We start from the raw sequence: 22,174 nt of genomic DNA, 5'->3' as shown, positions 1-22,174 counted from the left end.
TATCTACTTCCCCTCTCTCTCTCTCTCTCTTTTCTACACATACAAACCATGTATATTCATATGTTCATAGCCATCGCTAGAACCAGAAATGAATTGTAAAAAAGTCGTTTCCCTCCCTTCCAATTTCCACTCACAGCACAGTGTATATAATAACGCCTACAAGTTATGCAACCAAAGCGTGCTGTGCCGCTTGACCTTATTCACCTCATTCACCACACAATCTATCACCTTACGAACACTATAAATAACCCCCTATCCATGGATCGCATCACCGACCCAACGGTGACTCCCAGATCTCCCATCCTTTCCGTCTAACAAATACCCCAGTCCGTGCTGGTTGTGGGGATGCAGAGGTGATCTCGGTCTTTAGTAGCAACAACCAGCACACTCTAACATTCCTTTCCCTTCCCAACTGACTATAAGGACGTGGCCGGCGCCGTTATTGATCCAAAATGTATGAGCTGCTAGAATTGCACTTTGAGAATAAATGGAGTGTCCCAGCCCTTATTCATTTGGATCTCAGTGCAATTGGTACCAGCTCAGATCAATCACGGAGTAGCAACCATTGAATGTATAGTCAGATTTGATCGTGATCGTGATCGTAAGGGTCGATCTCGACCGCAGGGCACCGGTATGACCTACAAAGCCGACTCCGAACCCCTGGATCACCTCTTGTACTGCATCTGGACTAGCCATTCTCCGAGTCCACACGCCACCTCCTCTGTAGCTCCCAGACGATATGGGTGATAGCCGTTGAAACGGCGTTCTAGCCACTCATCCCTACACATCCTCTGGACCAAATTGTTCAGAGTTGTGTCCTCCCCGCATGTGGCAAGCATGCGGTCACGCATTGTGCAAAAACGCGGGCACACGAACAAAACGTGTTCCGCCGTTTCCTCCAAACCATTGCACACTGGGCATTCGGGAGAATCCGCATGCCCGAAACGGTGTAGATACTGTCGGAAGCAACCATGACCTGTAAGGACCTGTGTCAGGTGGAATGTAACTTCCCCAGTGAATCAAATTCCAACCATCGCGCAACAAAAACGACAATGTCGCATCCTGAATTTGTTGCGACATCCTACCAAATGCGACATACGTTTGTCCCAAATTGAACAGAATAGGACAAAGATCGTGCACCACGAGTTTAGAGATTTTTTATGGCTTGCATTGTGATTTTCGAGCGGTAACTTTGAGTCGGTAAACACTGCAACGCTTCTGAAGATGTATCATCAAAAAGTTTCGATTTTGGGTTGGTAATAATTGATTATTCACGAGTTGAAAAGTACGCAACAAATTCAGGTTCCGTTTTGTCTGCAACAAAAATTTTCGAGATCATGTCATTATCTGTTACCAGTTGGGATAAAGAGTAATCGCCTCGTCTTCTTTGTTGCTTGTTTTGTGCCTCTTTTGTCTGACAATTCTCTTCGCTGAACTTCCCCATGGCGCCTATAAATCCAACTATCTACCCTCGGTATCAACCTATGGGTCCACCTTCCTTTGGTGGAACTGTCCCACGCGCGCTGCCATTTGACCATAGAGGCCATCCTGGTATGTAGTCCTGCGTATGCCTCTTGTGCCGCGCATTTCGAAGCACTACATGTCCTCACTGATAAGAATGCTGATAGGCATCATACCAGTAATGACGCAGAGAGCGTCGTGTGGCACGGTACGGTACGCGCTCGCAACCCTCAGGTACATAAGCCTGTAAGTACTTTCCAGCTTCCGTCGGTAGCATTCAGTACTTAGCGCGGTGCCCCACGCCGGGCCGCCATACCTAAGTATGGGCGTAGCAACACTAGCCAGAAGCTTGCGCTTACTGGCGTACACCGCAGAGCTATTGGACATCATCCGGGACAGTGCCGCAATAGCTGTGGAGGCACAGCTCTTTTACAGGCATAATCCCATTTCTCGTATTTCTCGTATTTTACAGGCATAAACCCATTTCTCGTATGGTCTTGAATTGATTTTAAATGTTTCAGTATTTAGCTATGATCGCCTTAGAGTTGCTCTGAATCAATATGCGTACGCTGGGTTTTTAATCTTAACAGATATGCAAGTGTAACACACTTACAGCGCCATCCTCTGGGCTGCTCTTTCTACAATTTTTTCAAAGTACGCTGCTATACTTCTTTGTTTAGAATAATTCATCATGGACCTGAATATCTTGCTGAAAAGCTGCAACCTTTTAGGAGCAACCGCGTAAGACATTACGTTCTTTTGCATCACAACTCGTCACACTATGGTAATACCTTTTTTGTGCGTGCCATCATTCTATGGAATCAGCTTCCGAACGAAATTAAAGTTTTGCGATCTGCAGCAAGTTTTCGTCGTGAGTGTTTGAGCTGGCTCAATGAAGGGAACTGAAGTGAACGGGGCAACTAGGTAGTCAACAAAGTAGTGTATAGTTTGAATTGTTTTTTTTTTTGGCATAATAAAATTAATTGAACTTGATTATATGAAAGTGGTCGAACAACATTATACAACCGATTGTAGTAATTTTATAAGGGTAAACCCTTACGCTACAAGTATTTGGCATCAATAAATAAATAAATAATCGACGTGGCTACCGAAGGTAAGCTTATCGTCGATCATCACGCCCAAGTGTTTGACGGAGCGCTTTGACAGGATAGTGCACTCACCTACACTGATCTCCGTCTGCTGCTCCGACTTCGGGTTGTTAACAACCGTCACCTCAGTCTTGTGATGAGGCAGCTCCAGTTTCTTGGACCGCATCCACGCCTCCACAACCTTGATCGAGTGGTCGGTAGTCAACTTCACCTCCTCGATCGTTTCACCGTAGACTTCGAGCGTAATGTCGTCGGCAAATCCGACAATCTCCACTCCCACTCGGTACTCTAACCTCAACACCTCGTCGTACATGACATTCCATAACACCGGACCAAAGATGGAACCTTGCGGGACTCCTGAGGTTATGTAAAAGCACTTCCGACCCACCTCCGTGTCGTAAACTAGTACACGATTTTGAAAGTAGCTTTCGAGAATCTTGTACAGGTACCCCGGTATCCCCAGACGCAAGAGCGCATCGGCAATAGCAGACCAGCTGGTGTTATTAAACGCATTTCTTACATCCACAGTCACTACCGCACAGAAGCGAATTCCCCTCCTCTTAGGCTCGAGTGCTTTATCGGTGGTTTTTGTAACCGACAAGATAGCGTCTACGGTGGACCTCCCCTTCCGGAAGCCGTACTGGTTGTTCGAAAGACCATTTTCGCCCTCGGTGAACCTCAACATTCTATTGATGCAAGCCTAGCCTGGAAGAAGCGAAGTGTAAAGATATGGAACTGCTTAGCAGTTCCAAGGAAACATGGAAGTTATATCAGAAGCCCAACGCATTCCACGATTTTATGCCGCGAACCGAAATATGCAGAGATATGGACGGGCACCTCTAAACGGACGAACATGAAATGATCGAAAGGTGGAAGTAGCTCTTCGACGAGCAACTGAATGATGTGGAAACCGTAGGCACGGGAGACCATGAAAACGGAGGAAACGACTACGTCAGTCCAGCAGAGGACGTAAAACCAACAAAGCAGCTGATAAGGATGGTATCGCAGTTGAACTCATCAATATGGGCCTAGAAAAGTTGGCCACCTGTCTGCACCGGTTGATAGTCTAAATCTGAGAAACCAAACAGCTACCAGAGGAGTGGTAGGAAGAAGTAACCTGTGATATTCCCAAGAAAGGCAACTATTTGGAATGTGAGAAGTTCAGAGATCATCAATTTGAAAGCCGCCTACAAAGTGCTACCCCAGGGCCCAGATCATCTTCCGTCGTCAGTCATCTAAAACGAATGAATTCGTTGAAAGTTATCGACGAAGGTCGACGACGGACCAGGTCTTCACCGTACGGCAAATCCTCCAGAAATGCCGAAAAAACAAGGACTCAACGCATCACCTGTTCATCGATTTTATGACGGCATACGGTAGTATCGACCGTACAGAGGTATGAAAAATTATGAACGAAAACGACTTCCTGGGAAGCTGACCACGATTTTCTCAAAATCCGGGTAATTTATGTGTTTTGCGGACAACATGAAGATTATGGCCAGAGGCCAGACGGGGATGGTGGAGGAATTCGTCTACCTCGGATCCTTACTGGCAGCTGACATATGTGTCAATAAGTGTCGTGAAATCCGAAGGCGCATCATCAGTGGAAGTTGTACCTACTACGGGCTCCAGAAAAGGCTGCAGTCTAAAAAGATTCACCCTCGCACCAAATGCACTATGAACGAAGACTCACTAGTGATTATCTATGAACACGAGACATGGACCATCCTGGAGGAGGACCTGCAAGCACTTAAGAGTTTTCGAGCGAGCTATCATGAGTCATTTTGCTAGTGGAGAAGAGTGGACTAACAAGGAGTTACCTTTGATCAGTAATGCAGTGCACTGGCGCAGTCTTTGACTACACACCGTTGATAGATGCTTAAAGTCTCTGCATATTGTTCTGATCCACGCTCTGCATCGCTTTAGCTATCCCATTCTATCCGTGCAATTTACGTTACGTTGGATTGTAATTTTCTAAGTGAATATAAATTAACAAACAAGGCGTCTAAGCCGAAAGAGAGATCGTTCGTGAAAAAAGGAATGTTTATGGTGTGGGCTCGGCTTCAGTTTAGCTTTCTATTCCGCAGAATCCTAACCTGTTCTGTGGCTTAGTTGGTTAAAGCACCGGTCTAGCGAAAACGGGGACGTGGGTTCGAATCCCACCAGAACGCGATTTTTTCACAAATTCATCTCTCATTTTGTCAATTAGCAACATTCTATGCTTTCTAACTACAAGTTTTTCTGTAAACAAACAAGGCTTTCGGATAGTTGTTTGCCTTGAAATACCAATAAGAAAACAAACTACTGCAACATTCTTTCGGTTTTAGCGTACATTTTTATACTTTTTTCGTGTGCTTTACGCGTCATAAATATTTTCTTTTGTTTTTTTTTGCTTCTCTCATTATTTAGTTTGTTTTCAATATATATTTTAATAATATAATAAATGACTAAGTGGTTTCTTTTTTCTCTCTCTCTCACACGTTCACTTCTTGCTTATTGCGCGCATTCGTTTATCAGCAAGGTCTTCGACTTCTATTCAAGAATATATATTTTCCTACAACGTTAACCTAAGCTTGTTTTGTCGGATTTTTTTTGTTGCTTTTTATTCTTTACAGTTTTTCCGAAGAACTCTAAAAGAACATTTCGAATAATTTATGTACAAATAAAAATGTTCTTTTGACTGTTATGCTGGGTGAAATTGCAATGGCTAGCTAATGTTGAAGCCACGATGTTTAACTTGTTTTTTTTTCAGCAGGTGCTTCAAATCACAAATTTTATTTCATTTACTATTTTCAATACGGGGGGAGATGGGAACTAGTACTTTTTGCTATTGCGGTTGTCTATATATGCGGGAGGTTCTAAGATGAAGGCATATGCGTGCAAAAGTTGAGAGAGTACATGAGCATCTTATACTTTAGAAAAGGGGTCGCGCATTACTATAATCCAGTCTATTTCGATAATATGTGTTGCATAAATAGAGCTATGCTATAAATAGAGTTGTCACACGCGAATATTGAATTCCAAAAATATTATTTTCTCACAACAAAGTGAATAATTGAAAAAGCACTAATCAATTGCTAAAACAAGTGTTCTTACTTCTTTTCATTTTCTTTTTGGAGTAACTCGAATTCGCGGTTTTCAAAGAGCTTACATATGTACTATTTATGGTATAAATACCATCAGGGTACCAGATTCCGCTCATCTAAGGCCAGTTTCGTAGAAAAACATCATCTATTGAATGATTGTTAAGCCGATTTGAAATATTTTTGCATTTTATGTTAGTTCAATCTAAGCACAATCAGATACAAATCAAGACTAAAGTAGAACTTTTTATAAAAATATGATTTTATTACAGTTGGTGTGAGACCAAAGTGGTCCTAATTCCGCTCACGAACAAATTTTTGTCACCTTTTAAGTAGACTTTTCCGAAAAATTGTATTCTTTTTGCAATTCTATGTTTTTACAATTAGTTTTTCCTGTTTAGTGTAAGTATATAACAGTGATTAAATACACGGTGTACTAAAACTGGCAGATTTTACGATTTTCACGCACTTTATTGCGTGAGCGGTTATTGGAACACATAAAATTAACTACAGCTTTTTTGGGCCCAATAGCCGCTCAAAAATTTTCATTGTTTTGTTCATAAAATTTATGTGTTTCGGTAAATATTGCATAAAATGGCTGTGCTCTTATCTAATTCACATTGTCCAAGAATATCCGCGCCAAAAAGAGTGTATTTATGCGTGTAAACTTGATTTTTACAACAATGAGCGGCTATTGGGTCATGAGCGGCTACTGGTACACTGACGGTATTATGGAAACGATAGGGGCACGGGGGGTAGGACGAAAGCGTGAGTACATCAAATCACAATGAAGAGAAGAACCAAGTGTGCGTTAAGATTTGGGTTTGGTTCTCCATGGTTTACAGTAACTTTATAAAGGAAAATCAGTCAAATTGCCATCATCCGTACACGATCTATCATGAACAGGTTTCGCACAAGGTCATAGGTTTATTTAAAACAGAAGGAACGTCATTTCCCAAGTAACATTTTTTAGTCGAATAGAAGAGGTTCTTAGAACCATTATAAAACCAAAATAAAAGGAATTCTCTTAATTTCTGCAAGACTAATTGGTCATCAAAATGTTACTTGGGTTGGCATAAAGCCGTTTAGCGTCAAGTCACTGAGCATGGAACAATTATTCATGCTGGTCATTCAACTTACTGCTTACTTACTGCGTCAAGAAAAAAAGACCATGTAAGCTGACATAATATCGGATTGGGAAAGGGTCATCTGGCATGATAACCATTCGGCATAATCGACAACTGGGCCATTTGGCATAACTACCATTTGGCATAATGAAGATTTGGTATGTTCATGCATATAGCTGCATTTACGGCTGGGCCATTTGGCCTGACTATAAGGCATAACAAGATTTGATATTAAAAATATCTGGACTAAAAATGGTGAGTCGACAATATGGAGCGTGTAGCTATAGCTCACAAGTTTTAACCTCATGCTTCAACGCGTCAACCGATGACAAAGACAGTTAACTAAGAGTTATGTGTTAAGCTGTTAGTACAGCCTAGACTTCTGACTTCAATAATTTCATGCCAAAGGGGTTGACCTCATTTGAAATGATACATGTAAGGCATCCCTATATGAAAAACATTTGTCGATGAATGTAATATAGTTAAGGATACCCAAAAATTAATCACGTGATGAGAAAAAATATAACTGAACAGAAACGCCAACTTGGTCAAATTATTGGGATGGCAAAGCCTTGTTTTTCTGATATTTTGTATGGGAAAATCGAAAAATCGTCAAATATTGGGGGGGGGGGTCAAAACCATGCTTGCCCCCCCCCCCCTAAGTTGGCGCCTATGTAACTGAAGGTTGACAGGTGAAAAAAACAAGAAATGCATGCAAAAAATTGAAATTTAAGAAATTTAAGAAAGAAAAGATATAACAAACGCATTTGGCCAAAAGGTTAAAATAACTGTTTTGCTGAGCAATGCAATAATTCATCGTAACCGTTAGTAAATCTACGAAAATGAGATTGCTTTCTTCCACTGTCAAAATCGAACTCTGCTAGTCTGAACGTTTTTTTTTTGTTTATTGTTTGCCAGTCAGAAGCTCGTCGTTCTTAACCAAATTAAGCGAAATTCGTATTTTTTAATCGTTTTCGTTTTTTTCATGCGTGTCATTTCATGCAGAAAGCACTGGCGCCACATACAAATTATACATTATCCATCGAATGTATAAGGTAGTCAGTCAGGAAACAATATAAGCCACAACCATGAAAGCAAACTTTCTCAAACTCCCGTACAATAACACCCGCAAAACCCATTGTCCGACGACCTGGGTTCCAGCGTTCCGTGGCCACAAATGGCAACTTTGGCATCGATGACAAAGGTAAACGGCGACAACGACGATGACAAAGACAAAACCATGCGGACAAACAGCGAAGATGCGAACCCTTAAACACCAGCCGACGCAGGGTGATGATGGTGTTTAATCCAGAAAGCTATACATCGATCACATGATCAGTATTTGCAGTCCCACTCATTGGTCTATCGTCCGGTAGGGTCGCCTGTGCGGCTCCGGGGTGTAGTGCATACGAGTGCGAATGTGCTGCGGTGAACCGGGAACGCTCTCGGAACCTCGGCGGGGCGGTAGCGGAGGCGACGGAGACGCCGAGGTGAAGCTGAAAGCAGAAGAATAGCTATGAATCTAGGATCGTTGTTTACCGCTACATTGTACTGAATTTGGCATAATGCCGGTAATGCCGATAATGACAAACGACAAATTTGGAAAGAGATGCCATGACGGTGGTTATGTCAAACGGTATTATACCAAGCATTATACCAAATGGGTCTTACACCAAATGATCGTTCCGGTAAATAAAGTTACGTCAAATAGGGTATTTTTTTTTCAATTATAATAAAAACTAAAGATTTATTAAATTCGGGAGGATTACAAGGCATATAACGTCTCGTTTCACACTCCTTTTTTGCGTAAGAATGAAATGGAACATTTGGCATAAAGTCATTTGATATAAGGTCGTTCAGCATAATGGACATATTACGTAATCAAAATGCACCCTATGTTATGACAAGTGTCTATTTTGCCAGGACTCAGGTTCGAACAAAATACCTACCGTTGATTGAGCAGTGGTGACCCAGTTTGACCTAGCTTTTCTAGTTTTCGATGCAGCAGTAATGGCGACTGGCCTCGGTTGTACCTACAATTTCAAACACGATTGAATAACTATCCACCGAACCCCCCATTCAAATCGCACAAACCTAGGCGGCGGATCCGGACTTCGATGCCGGCGATCGTTCCCCAACATATGGACCGCAGCCGACGGTGGAATCGCCGATGGAACACCACCGGGCGGCCCTACGAAGGGATTCGTACTGGCCGGATAGGGGTTCATCGGGGCCACCAGGGAACCGTTTCCACCGGTGAAAGGATACTGCGGGTGGTGCGATTGCGTCGTCTGTAGCATATGGTTCTGCAGATGCTTGTCCTTGGGCCGTTTCTCGCCGCTCGAGATGGACAGATTCACTTTCGCGAACGAGGCGAATCGTCGTTTGGCCAGATCTGCAATTGAATTGAACCACCCTGCTCGTGTGAGGTGTTTTACGGTTGGGGCGAAAGAATAGGCAACACGAGCGAAAAAGCAATGCGCAAAATATGTTGACAATTGAAAGGACGGGGGAAATGAATCGAAATGATAAGGCGGGTGGGAAATTACGTTGTCGGGTGATTGTTCAATTTACAGATAATGAATTCAGCAATGCAAAGAAATGAAAGAAAAGAACAAAACAGAAAACGCAATCAAGATAATGCAAATGAACAAAGCTATGTACGCAATGAAGACCAAGTTGCACAAAATATGTCACACGGTAAGATATACTTGATACTGTATCTAGGGTCATTTTATGCTTATAATACAGATACGCAGATCACAAGGATTCTCTTTGGCTTTTTTGCACATGAACAAATCCAGCATGTTCAAGAAACGAGCAAGCATCACCTTTTTCTTGACCTCAGAACAGAGCTAAGAAGAAACGTGAAATCAAATGGATGTAAAATTTTTTCGACCATTTCGGTCATCGAAAAAAGCAGTGCTCAAAGCTTTCTTGAGCGCTCACCACACCTGGCTGAGCAAAAATCACCAGAAAAGTGAGTATAACGATCAATATCTTTCGTAATTTCTGGTCGGTCCTACGATAGACTCTGTGTTTGGGTTTCTGTACAAATTTGTTTTTTTTCAATAAATCAAAGCAGATAAAAATAAATGAATACCATGTGGTGATTCTACCATCCACGAACTAAAATTTTGCTAAACAAAGTTACGCTAAATGTCTTTTTAATTTTAAGTTACACCACCTTTTGTATGTGTGCATTAGCGTGGTTCAAAAAATCGTTTTTGCTCCACACCGCTTATTCGATTTGTAATCAGATTCTAAGCCTTCTCCCAAAAATTGAGCTGATTTGGTCGAAAATTGAGAGTGCACAAGCCCTTCAAAGTTTGTATGGGAATTACTATGGGAAAAGGACGTTTTTCATTCAATTGACCGTAGCAGTTTTCCAAGTGCCCTAGAGTGTTAGTTGACCCTTGGTAGTCCTAGGGTACTCTATAAGCTACAACTTTTCCGAAGACCACATTCAAATCGGACGCCTCATTAATTAGTTATTGATTTTCGTCCAGATTGAAAATCTTTGATCATGATGGTTACACTAATCGATGGGCATCACTGCAATTTGCCTTGAAACATAGTAGCCATGATTTCTGTGTGTTATCTTTGGCGCCTTGTGCAGCAATGTTGCCTGCTGGGAAGCTGAACGATCACTGTTAAAGTTTCTCCAATTGGATAAAAATCTATAATTAATTAATGAACCGTCCGATTTGAATGTGGTCTTCGGCAAAGTTGTTGCTGATAGAGTACCCTAGGACTACCAAGGGTCAACTAACACTCTAGGGCACTTGGAGAAATGCTACGGTCAATTGAATGAAAAACGTGCTTTTCCCATAGTTATTCCCATACAAACTTTGAAGGGCTTGTGCACTCTCAATTTTTAACCAAATCAGCTCAATTTTTGAGAGAAGGCTTAGAATCTGATTACAAATTGAATAAGCGGTGTGGAGCAAAAACGATTTTTTGAACCACGCTAGTGTGCATCTTATTCGAACTCTTGTCCCACCACTTGGGCAAAAGTTCGAATCTAGTGTTTGTGGAATTTCGCTAACCGTAGCACACTATTTTGACACTTTGGTAATTGGAATATCTAAAACCCATTTATATTGTATGTTAGAACTGGAATACACTTCAAAGTTCTATCTGGATTTTATCCAAATCAGGGTTAAATTTACTACACCAAAAATTTGTAGTTTTCCGCCAAATTCAGATAAAACAACATTATTTTCAACTTTGATCGAATTTTCTCATTAATTCATTCATTTTTAGAGATAATATGTGCATTTTGCATAATTTTAGGCTTTTACCTAAAGTTGCCTTAACTGGTCGTAGTGACTTAGATACCCAACAAGGAATAAAAAAAAAAGTTGCCTTATGACTCTTGCCCCACAATTCAAACCACTATGTGTAAAATATGATTTCCAAATCTATTTTGTAAAAAGTTATACATGCTAAAGCATTTTCAAATATTACCTAGTTACGCCCCAAAATAAAATTTCGAATTCGATTTCATTACTATTCCATTCCATGCGTTGGTTTAACCCTAGCATTAAGGTGGCCCACACTTATATGAAAAACAAAAATTTCGAAAAACTCCAAGTCTTACCTCCTAAATCAGTTGTTTTGGACTCCCAGAAGTTACGTTCAAAATTTGAGCAAAATCGGTTAAGCCTAAGGGGGCGCTCAAAACGCTTGAAGTTTGTATGGGAAAACTTGGCCAAATGTATGCAGAAATTTTAAGTTTTCTAATTTTGCTGCTAGGTGACGCTGTAAGCGTTCAATAATCATACCCTTTGGTATTTTTTGTAGATGACTATATGCCAAACAACTTTGTCGAAGACCGCACAGAGATCCAACGTCTGTGAAAAAAGTTATACCCTAGGTAAAGTGAGGATAAACTTTATTGATGTTTTTCCAATACATGTAAAGGAATAATATCAATAAAATCTCAATACATTGCCTCACTTTGCCTAGGGTATAACTTTTTTCACAGACGTTGGATCATTATGCGGTCTTCGACAAAGTTGTTTGGCATATAGTCACCTACAAAAATACCAAAGGGTTTGATTATTGAACGCTTACAGCGTCACCTAGCGGCACAATTAGAATACTTAAAATTTATGCATACATTTGGCCAAGTTTTCCCATACAAACTTCAAGCGTTTTGAGCGCCCCCTTAGGCTCAACCGATTTTGCTCAAATTTTGAACGTAACTTCTGGGAGTCCAAAACAACTGATTTAGGAGGTAAGACTTGGAGTTTTTCGAATTCATATAAGTGTGGGCCACCCTACCTAGCATATTACAATTTTTTGATCAGAAAACCAACATTTTGTCACAAATTTTCGAAATATTGATCAATTTCATTATTTCTGGAGTGAAAGACTTTTTTTAAGGATTCGAACAACCTTGACACCCGAAAGAAATATTCTGAATTGCACTCAAAAACATCAAAAGAAACTCTTGCCCCATTTGAACTTTTGCACCATTTTACTCTAAATTTATGATGGCATAATATAATAATGTCTTGTAGAAACATACATATAACAAAATCGATTATGTATCCATAACAATTTTCGCAGAAAATTTTTGAAGGACATAAAGAGTTCTTTGCAGCATTTAATAAGAAACTGCATGGGAATTTCTACTGTCGACATTCTTGAAAAATTCTTAACAAGTCTAATTCTAAAAAAATATTCGAGAAGTCTGTACAGAAATTTCTTTCAAGAATTCGCTTAGAATATTTTAAATTACATCAACCTAAATATTAAAAAAAAAAACAGAAAAAAAAACTTCTGAAATTCCCAAGTAACAATGCACAATGGTCCACGAAACAGATTTACGAGGAAAGATACATTCAGCGCCTTTCAATGATTTTCTAGATTAATATGGTCTTCTACAAAGTTGTTCCTAAAAATAAGGCCCTCTTTTCAATAAACATGAAAATTAGGGTGGTCCTTAATTTCAAAGAAATTGGGAACCTAACTTTTTTATTTGCAAGAATAACTATATACACTCTTCGGGAAAGTTGTAGATCTACCAATTTTGAGCAAGTTTGCTGAAGACACTTTTTATGTAGCATTAAAATTGACCGATCTAGAGGTATTTTTCTGAATAAGCTTAGGGTGGTTCAAAAGAAAAACCGGTTTTCTGGCGTTAACTTTTTCAGTTTCGATTTTTCATCAAAGTCGCCCAAGAAACACTTGTAGAGCTTTTGAAGACGCGTCGTTTCGTGTGCTGGTCGTTATCTCTTTTGGTTCAAAAGTTACAGGAGTTTTTCTTAAAAAATCATAGTTTTTTAAAAAGGTGTTATGACGGGTTGGGGCAAACATAAAAAATATCTTTTGCCCGCATTCAAAAGAAAAAATGTTGTTATAAAACATATCAAAAAGTAAGAGGGGTGTTATTTTTGTAACTCAAGTGAAAATTACTTGAAAAGTGCCTATTTTTTCTAGAAAATCATCAATATCTTTTAAACGGAATGACGCAACAACATTCTCAGCGCACGAAAATGCGCGTTTTTAAAGCTCTAAAAATGGTTCTTAGATAACTTTGATGAGAAATTTGAAACAAAAAAGACAAAGCGTTTAAACTGTTTTGACCAAATTTGGAGCATTTTCCCATAGTTTTCATAGGGTGACGCTAGAACAAATCGTTTTATTGCTTTATCTTTTTTGTTTCAAATTTCTCGTGAAAGTCGCCTAAGAACCACTTTTAGAGCTTTCAAAAAGCGCATTTTCGTGCGCTGAAAATGTTGCTACGTCATTCCGTTCAAAAGATATTGATGATTTAAAAAAAATAGGCACTTTTCAAGTAATTTTCACTTGTGTTACAAAAATAACACCCCTCTAATTTTTTGATATGTTTTATAACAACATCTCTTCTTTTGAATGCGGGCAAGAGATTTTTTTTTTGTTTGTCCCAACCCATCATAACACCTTTTTAAAAAACTATGATTTTTTAAGAAAAACGCCTGTAACTTTTGAACCAAAAGAGATAACGACCATATCATTCTTTGCTACCAAAAATTCTCTGATTGACTCTAGAATTCCCTGATAATTCCAGGTGTTTTCCAAGGGGCCAGACACTTATAGTTCTTGGCGTAGTATATTATAGTATACTGAAATAGAAGTGCATCGTAGCAAACTGTACGGCCGATTTTTTGATAAACAATGTTTGTTTTTTGATTCATCTGTCACAGCCTTGATTTCAGCCAGTATGATTACTTTGATAGTAATACATTAATATACAATAATGCATCAATATACCGCAAATATGATATACTTCTAATACACTCATTACACTCATTGCCCTTGGTGCTTTCCAGGTTTAGTAAAATTCCCTGATAATTCCAGTTTTCTAGGTTTTCCAGGTAGTAGACACCCTGCAAGATGAATCTAGTCAGAATTTTCCTGTCAACTCCGTTGGATTCCTGAAGCTATTTCAATACCAGGAAGGAAACTTGTCAGGTTCATGAAAGGTATTTCAAAAAATATCTCGGAAGTTTTGTAGAAAATTTCGTCTGATTCCTGAAAAAAACATCAGAGATCTATTGGCGATCTGATGCAAAGCTAAAAAGCTCAGTTGACATTTTTTTATCTTAGAACAATTATTTATGCACCATTGCAATGACTGGATTACCAAGGATACACATGGAAGAAAGTGGAGTATCTGGTAACTAGAATTGATCAGAAATATGTTATTTTTGCTTTCAAAATTTAAAATAACCTCACATTTAATCGCCAATAGGAAATCTCGCCAGGTTCGTGAAGTGATATATCTGAAGAGAACCTTGTCAGACTCCTGAAGGGAATCTCGTAATATTCCAAAAGAGAATCTCGCTTCTGTTGGATTTCCAAAGGAGGTTCCATGATGTAATATTTTTGAATGGAACCTTATCAGATTCCTAAATAAAATTCAGTTAGTTTTTGAAGGAAATTTCGATTTATTCCTGGAGGAAATTTTGTCAGGTTTCTAGTGGAAACTTTATTGAAAGAAAAAAAGAAGATAATCCAAGCATAATTTTTCAAATCGACGTATCTAACTTTTTCACTGATCTGAGTAAATTCATGGACAATGTTGACGACCATTTCACTAAAATAGTTTTTTATAAAAAGACTTTTCATAAGTTTTTTCGTGCTTAACATCACCAGGGATATAGCACGTACTAGGTAAGAAACAAAACCTACTCATTCCATATCATTTTCACAATGAATTTTAACAAAAGTACACATACACCGGGTTAGTTCGAGATACGTCATGCCAGATACGTTGCTTTTGTATGGTGCCAGTTTGGTGTATCTGTTACTTTGGGTTTTGGCTAGATACGTCTTTTGGTTTTCTCATATATAAAAACGGTGTATCTATCAATAAAGTTGTAAACATCAAAATAGTTAGATACGTCGTTTCGAAAAGTATGCTTAGTTAAACAAATTAAGCAATAAATCATCAAACATTGATGTGGATTTTTCAATTTGTTTTATGTAGCATACATGCAGCTGAAAACCCGGATTTGTTGACATTTGCGAGTTACGTCGGATTGAAAAGTTATGCTTGAATCTATTCAATTTCAAAAAAGAATCCTGCCAGATTTCTGAAGAAATTTCATCAGACCCTAATGAAATTTGTTTTATTCCAGGAGGGATTCTCATCAGATTTCTAAAGGATGCTTCACCTGATTCTTGAAAAGAATTCAGTTAGACTTCTGCAGGGAATCTCGTTTCGTTTCTGAAGGAAATCTCGCCGGATTTCTGAATAGAACCTGAATAACTTCTCCTCAAATTTATGATGAGAACCTTGTAATATTTCTGAAGGGGTCATCATCACATTATGTGAGAGAATTCAGTCTAGCTTCTGATGGGAATATCGTGTTATTACTGAAGTAAATCTTATCAGGTCTTTGAATCAAAGCTTAACAAATTGTGCCAGAAGTCAGAACCCTAAAAACAGAGTTCTGAAAAGAGCGCCATAAGATTTGTGATTTAATTTCATCTGAAAACGCAATAAAATGTCATTAGATCCCTAAGGTCAATATCCTGAATGGAACCTCTTGCTAATGGAAATATCGCTAATATCAGAGATACAAGAGCTCAAGAGAATCTGGTCAGATTTCCGGAGAGAGCTTAGATTTCTGTAGGGAATTCTCGTAGATTTTTAATATCATTCAATTTATTTTGGAACTGAACTCTTGTCAGGCTTCTTAAGGAAACATTGGTAAAATTCATAAACAAATCTCGTCCAGAGCCTTCACGAGATTTTTGAAAGATTTCTGGAAGGAACCCCGTCAGATTTGTAAATATTCAGGGGGAAATTTGTGCATTTCCTCGACATTGATTTTTAGAAAAAATATCTTAAAATCAGTAGGCTCAGTGTACCAGTTATGGCTATAGTACCTCAAATTCGCCATAGTTGATTTTCAACTTTTAAAATATGTGAACAATAGATCACGTTCATAAAAGATGATTGCACTCATTCAAATTTCACATTTTGCTCAAATTATGATAGAAATAAATCATTTTCCTTAAAATTTCGGCTTCCTTGCACCCTATTTCGCCATAGTGTACCAGTTATGGCAAATCCCATAAGGAATGCATGTAAATAGTGCGAAGTGGAACCGAAATTAAAAAGTATGTCCATAACTGGTACAGGGATCCTATAATTGGCACAAGCCGTAATAAATAGTAAAAGTGGGTTTGACTCAGATTTTATATTTTTCCTGTGTTTGAAAACAAATCTATCATTTGACCAGTGGCGATTCCCTAACCTCAAATCAACCTGTTCAACGACTGTAAATTCTTGAATTTTCTCAACAAATTGCCTTGTAAGTTGTAGAAAATTGCGATAATAGCCGTTTCCGTCTATTTTAAATTTGATTATGATCCTGAATTCTCCGTAAATGCAAGTTTTAGGGTCGTTGAACAGGTAAAAAGTGAGGTTACGAGACGCCACTGCATTTGACATATCGACGACATTCGTCGGCCTTCTTCTTATTTTTGTAGAAGTACCTAGTTTTCCTTAGGTAGTGCGATAACTGGTACAGGCACCCTAATATATGAAATATGTCGAAAATTCAGCTAGAAATCCTTCCTGGATCTTGAAAGAAATACATCAAGAGTTGAACGGTTGAGAGTGAATGAACTTGAACAACCCAATTTGTAAAGAATAATACGTTGAAATCGTCAATTTCCGACATATTTTGTGCATATTCCCATAATTTCCTACAATAAAACCAATCTGATAATGCTATATATGCAGCAAAACAAAACATTCCTCGATAGTATAGTGATCAGTATCTCCGCCTGTCACGCCATATGCAAGCAATCACTCACCTGTATCGTTCTTCATCATGTTGTCGCCATTGCTAACACCGCTAGGCTTGGCAAAACTTGCGCTGCCATATTCCGGCAGCGTTTGTCGTCCGTACTGTATTGGTTGATTCTGGTAGAATCCAGCTTCCGGAAAGCCACCATCGCTACCGGGAAGCCCACTGCCACTGGTACCCGCATTATCTCGTTGACTAGAACTGGCGCTGCCGCCGTTGTTTTGACTCCTAGATCGACTAAAGGTGTTGAAGAAGCCACCCGTTTTTGGCTTACTTGGACTACTGCTGCTGTTGCAACCGGTGTTTGCCGGATTGAGCTGTTGGTATTGGTACATTGGTATATTACTCGCCTCCTGTGGCATCATCTGAGGATACCCCATGTAGTTACCGCCAGCGAAGGCTGGATTCGCCGCGTGATGTACGGTCCGATGCGACGGTAGGGGACTGTACTTGATGGGGATTCCGCTTGGCTGTGGTGGCTGGTAAAACGGGTTCGTCGACAGATGCTGCTCTAGCTGTTTGTTTTCTCTCAGCTGGTTCTGCTGGTGATAGAACCGTTGAAGAACTGGAAAAGAAAGCATGGCATTAGACGGAGCTTTACGGAATCTAAAGAAGCTGAACAGAATCGAATCGCCTTTACCTATAGGACTAGTGTTCCCCTGCAGCTGTTTGAACTGCTGTTCGTCGTTAAGGTCGATCATCTTCCGGTTCAGGAGAAGCGGTGACGACGGATTGCTGAACCCGGGTCGGTTTCCGTTGAGCATCGACATTCCGCTACCGCCGCCGCCATCCTCGCCCGGCAGCGGCGGTTTGTACGATTTCTGTTCCGATTTACGATGCGAAAACGGAGACGTCGTCAAGTTTCGGAATATGCTCTGGCCCAGGGTGCTCAGGGTCGATTCCTTCTTCGGGCTGCCGTACGCGTGCATGGGGTTCTCGGCGGCCGCATTGGCATTCGGATCGGTCGCCGCTGCTACTCGTCGCGGTAGAAATGGCGAATGTTTGTACTTTCGGTTCACTTCCGGGCCAGCGGTGATGTGGGTGCTGCTGCTATTGGTACTAGAGCTAAATATCGCAGATGGCTGTTGCAGTTTAAGATAGTTTGCCTGAGGTGTTTGCATTTGCTGTGGTTGTGCGGGCGAGGGAGATCGTATATCGATAGACGATGTTGTTGTGGTGGAAGACGAGGTAGCTTGTGACGATGGCGCTAAACTAATGCTGCTAAGTTTCACCTGTAACGTTTGCTGTTGGGCGTCGAAATTGTTTTGCTGTTGCGGCAGACTGCTGGATTTGATCGGTATTGATGAAGCTATTGCTGATTGCTTTTGTTGGTTGGACTGTGCCTGGACCGCTTCCGTCAGGCTTTCGTAAGGGGTCGGGACTCTGCAATGACGACACATCGAAGGTGAGTTTTTTTTTGCAAGTTTTCACCCGCATACGAGCGACAAATATGTACTTTAATGTTAGTGTCATGCAACACATTCACGAAAACAAAACTACTGTTATGAAATGTTAATGCAAACAACAATTAATAATTAAGGAAGTAAAGTTAAAAAGTATACTTACTGATTAGAACTTAAAATACTAAACAAATAGTTACCTACAAATAAACAAAAATAATCAAAAATACTTTTTTGCACTCGGTGGGCTGTAGTAAAATGAAAATCAAATAAAACTAATGGAAAAGTAAGTCAGGAAGATCAAAGAAAATAGATTCAAATTCAGATAACTGCAGATCAAAAACATTATCAATTTAAATTATTGTTCAGCTGTTTTTGGTATCACTGAGTGACATATGACACTCCCTCAAATAACTGCGAGCATTTCATTTAGAAACTCCTTCACTTTTTCGTGTAAGAATTCTTACTTTGTGAAAGCACTGCAAATCCGAAAAACTGCTGAGATACTTGAGCATTTTCTTGAGATTCTTGAGGATGCAAGTTGGAGTCGGGAGCAACGCCTGCTCACGTCGCGATGGAACTCATTTGATAGAAAACTGATAAAACATCTGTTTGCGCTAAATACCGACACTAAAATTTTGATCACTACTGTACAAGTTCTAACCGACTGACCAACACGACAAGGTCAATTATGTAGCTAGTGTCTGAGCAATATTGATAGCAGTTATAGTTGTACCGTTCTATCAAACACAAATTATCAGTCTGTTGCACATTTCTAGGTCGTATCGATCGCCTCACGATCGTCGATAGAGCCGACCGCAGGTAGAAAACCGATGTCCAGAAAACATCGCACGCGGTCAGCAGCCACTCTGTAAAATTGTACACAGTCAGTCAGAAATAAAACACCAAGTGATACAGTCCATTTTTCGATCCATCAAGTCGAGTGTTTGCATAGTGAACTATTGTGAACAAATTTAAGCACCAATAAACCTAACTATACTCCGTCAAAGTTACTCCGCGAGTTCAATTCTTTAAGCGCGGTTATCCGACGATTCCTGAACCAGTGATTAAGTGTACAAACGAACAACATCTTTCTAGACAGCAAAAGTACGTAGGTAATAATGGAAACTAATAATACATTTGGCATTAGTGTAAAGCTAATGTTAATCAGTTAGAGCAAAGATTAAAAATCGAAGCAAATAGGTGTCCGTGCGATCGGCTGCCATAAAAACTTGGACACGGCATTTAGCAGAAAAAAAATCATTCATCATAAGCACTTTATGACGTGTAGTAGATCAGGGTTGAAATTGAACTTGTTAAACTTAGGTTTTGTTGTTGTTGAATCGCAAAAGAAATTAGTAAGGATAAAGAAAAATAAAAGTCAATAAAGTTTCCAAAAAGAAATCATCATGCAGCTTCCGCTCGGAAACAACTTACCTATTCTGATCGGACGCCGACGAAGAAGGCCTCTGGATACTGACGGAAGTCGGCGAACTGCCGGAGCCGACCAAACTCGAGGAAGTCACCCCACTACTGCCGGACGCAACCAGCCCCGCAGAGCTCAGCTGGATGCCACTGCTGAAAGCCACATCACGAAACCAGCCGGCCACATCCACATCTTCCTGTTTGGCCCGCTGCAGAAACGGGTGCTTCAACAGATCCGGATACTTGGGTCGAGCTTCGAAGTTCTTCTGCAGGCACAGTTTGACAAAATCCCGGAAGTGCGAACTGAAGTCCTGATCCTCGGGCAGGCTGGGCGGACTGGACTGGAGCACTTTGGTAAGCACTTCGAAGTCTGTTTTACAGTTGCGGTAGGGAAACATTGCCGTGGCTAGCTCTACCAGTGTTATACCTAGGGACCAAACGTCTGCTCGGATGTCGTACGACTGATTGGCCGGATCGATTCGTTCGGGCTGGAATGACGAAAATGAGGAACGAGGAGAAATTGATTATGGACGCAGGGCAAATCTCCGAAGGAACCTCCCTCAACCCTAAAAGGGATACCTTCATGGCCTCAGTTTCGTCACCTCGCTGAGTGTGTTCCATCAAAGACGAGCTCTGAAAGGCGCCTGGGGTCCAATGGACCCCAGGTATCCCTTTTAGGGTTAAAGGAATTTTTAAAGATACTTCTAGAAATGTCGAAAAAACGAATCGGACTAAACCCAACTTACCGCCATATACGCAGCGCACCCAGCCGACCTAGTCCGGGCATTCGAGTCGACCAACCGACCGCTGATACCGAAATCGCACAGCTTGATGTTGCCCCGGTCGTCGATCAGTATGTTCGAGGGTTTCACGTCCCGATGGATCACATTGTGGTTATCCTTGAGGTAGGCCAACGCATTCACCGTGGCAACCGTTACCTTGCCCAGTATCCGCTCCGGAACCGGCTTTTTGGACTTTTTCTGCAACTTATCGAAACAGGTCGTCATCAGCTCCATGCAAATCCACACATCCGCGTCGGTAATGAAACAGCCTAAACACTTCACAATGTAGCGACAGTTTTCCGATTTGAGCACCACGTCCAGATCCATAATGATTCGTTTGTTTTCCTCGTCATTTCCGGTGCGCCGCATTTGCTGTAATACCAAGAAGTTGAATATTCTACCCAAAGCAACCTTCCCCAACTAGCAACGCACCTTCACGGCAATCACTGCACCGCTCGGATTGTGACGCATTTTAACCACGTGCCCGCTGGTTCCGCTACCCAGCTCTCCCAGGTCCTGCATCTCGACCAGCGTCGTTTTGTACAACTGATCATTGATTTTGATCATGCCGCTTTTGTCGATGATTTTGATCAGTTCCGCTTCGTTCCGTCGATTGTTGGGTGGGGTTCGCAGCGGAAGGTCCAACCCAAGACTGGAACCTGGAAGAATAGACGAAACATAATGGTAAGCGTTTATTGCACGTCATAAATTTCTTAGGGGCTGTTCATAAACCACATGGCCAAATTTTGCCCATCTGGGAAATCTGTCAGGATATTTTTCTTGGAATTCCTGCACGAGCTCCATTTACGGATACCTCCAGGAATTCCAAATTATGAATTTTTTATGAGATTTTTTTCCAGGAGTAGGGGTAGGCCTGGCAATATGGACACCCTAAGGTTTTTGCCAGGGCCGATTCTTCAACATCAGCATAATAAACGTGCACAGCCCTCAGGGCTTGTTCACAAATGTCATAACGCTGGAGGGGGTGGGTGGGTGTCCTTCAAGGTGTTACAGCTCGAACAAAATAAAATTTTCCCCATATAAACAGTGTTACGAAGGGGTGGGTGGGTGTTGAAAACGACCAATTTTAGCGTTATGACATTTGTGAATGAACCCTCACTCCGGAAGCACTGATGATGACAAAGACGCATTTTACGCGCAGCTTGAACGCGAGTACGACCGCTGCCCAAACCACGACGTCAAGATCATCATAGGGGATCTAAACGCTCAGGTAGGCCAGGAGGAGGAATTCAGACCGACGATTGGAAAGTTCAGCGCCCACCAGCTGACGAACGAAAATGGCCTACGCCTCATCGATTTCACCGCCTCCAAGAACATGGCCATTCGTAGCACCTTCTTCCAGCACAGCCTCCCGTATCGTTACACCTGGAGATCACCACAACAAACGGAATCGCAAATCGACCACGTTCTGATTGATGGACGGCACTTCTCCGACATTATCGACGTCAGG

General features: G+C 40.8%; 1 protein-coding gene across 2 annotated transcripts; it reads right to left on the bottom strand.

Moving 5' to 3' along the window:
* Positions 1–7,666: 7,666 nt before the first annotated feature.
* Positions 7,667–21,382, bottom strand: LOC115254113 (dual specificity mitogen-activated protein kinase kinase hemipterous). Of its 2 annotated transcripts, none has more exons than XM_029867151.2 (8): positions 21,136–21,382; positions 20,668–21,075; positions 19,934–20,409; positions 17,737–18,479; positions 17,104–17,661; positions 8,875–9,196; positions 8,730–8,813; positions 7,667–8,276 (listed from the first exon to the last, which is right to left on the bottom strand). In XM_029867151.2, the coding sequence occupies exons 1-8, from the start codon at positions 21,268–21,270 to the stop codon at positions 8,135–8,137; spliced, it is 2,868 nt and encodes a 955-aa protein (XP_029723011.2). In that variant the 5' UTR covers positions 21,271–21,382; the 3' UTR covers positions 7,667–8,134. The 2 variants fall into 2 exon arrangements, with proteins under 2 accessions (XP_029723011.2, XP_029723012.2); XM_029867152.2 differs by having other exon boundaries at positions 8,875–9,175.
* Positions 21,383–22,174: the final 792 nt, after the last annotated feature.

This window comes from Aedes albopictus, chromosome 3, assembly GCF_035046485.1.
Source record: "Aedes albopictus strain Foshan chromosome 3, AalbF5, whole genome shotgun sequence".
Taxonomy (NCBI): Eukaryota; Metazoa; Arthropoda; class Insecta; order Diptera; family Culicidae; genus Aedes; species Aedes albopictus.
Note: the sequence above shows the minus strand (reverse complement) of the source record. Positions and strands in the feature narration are given on the sequence as shown.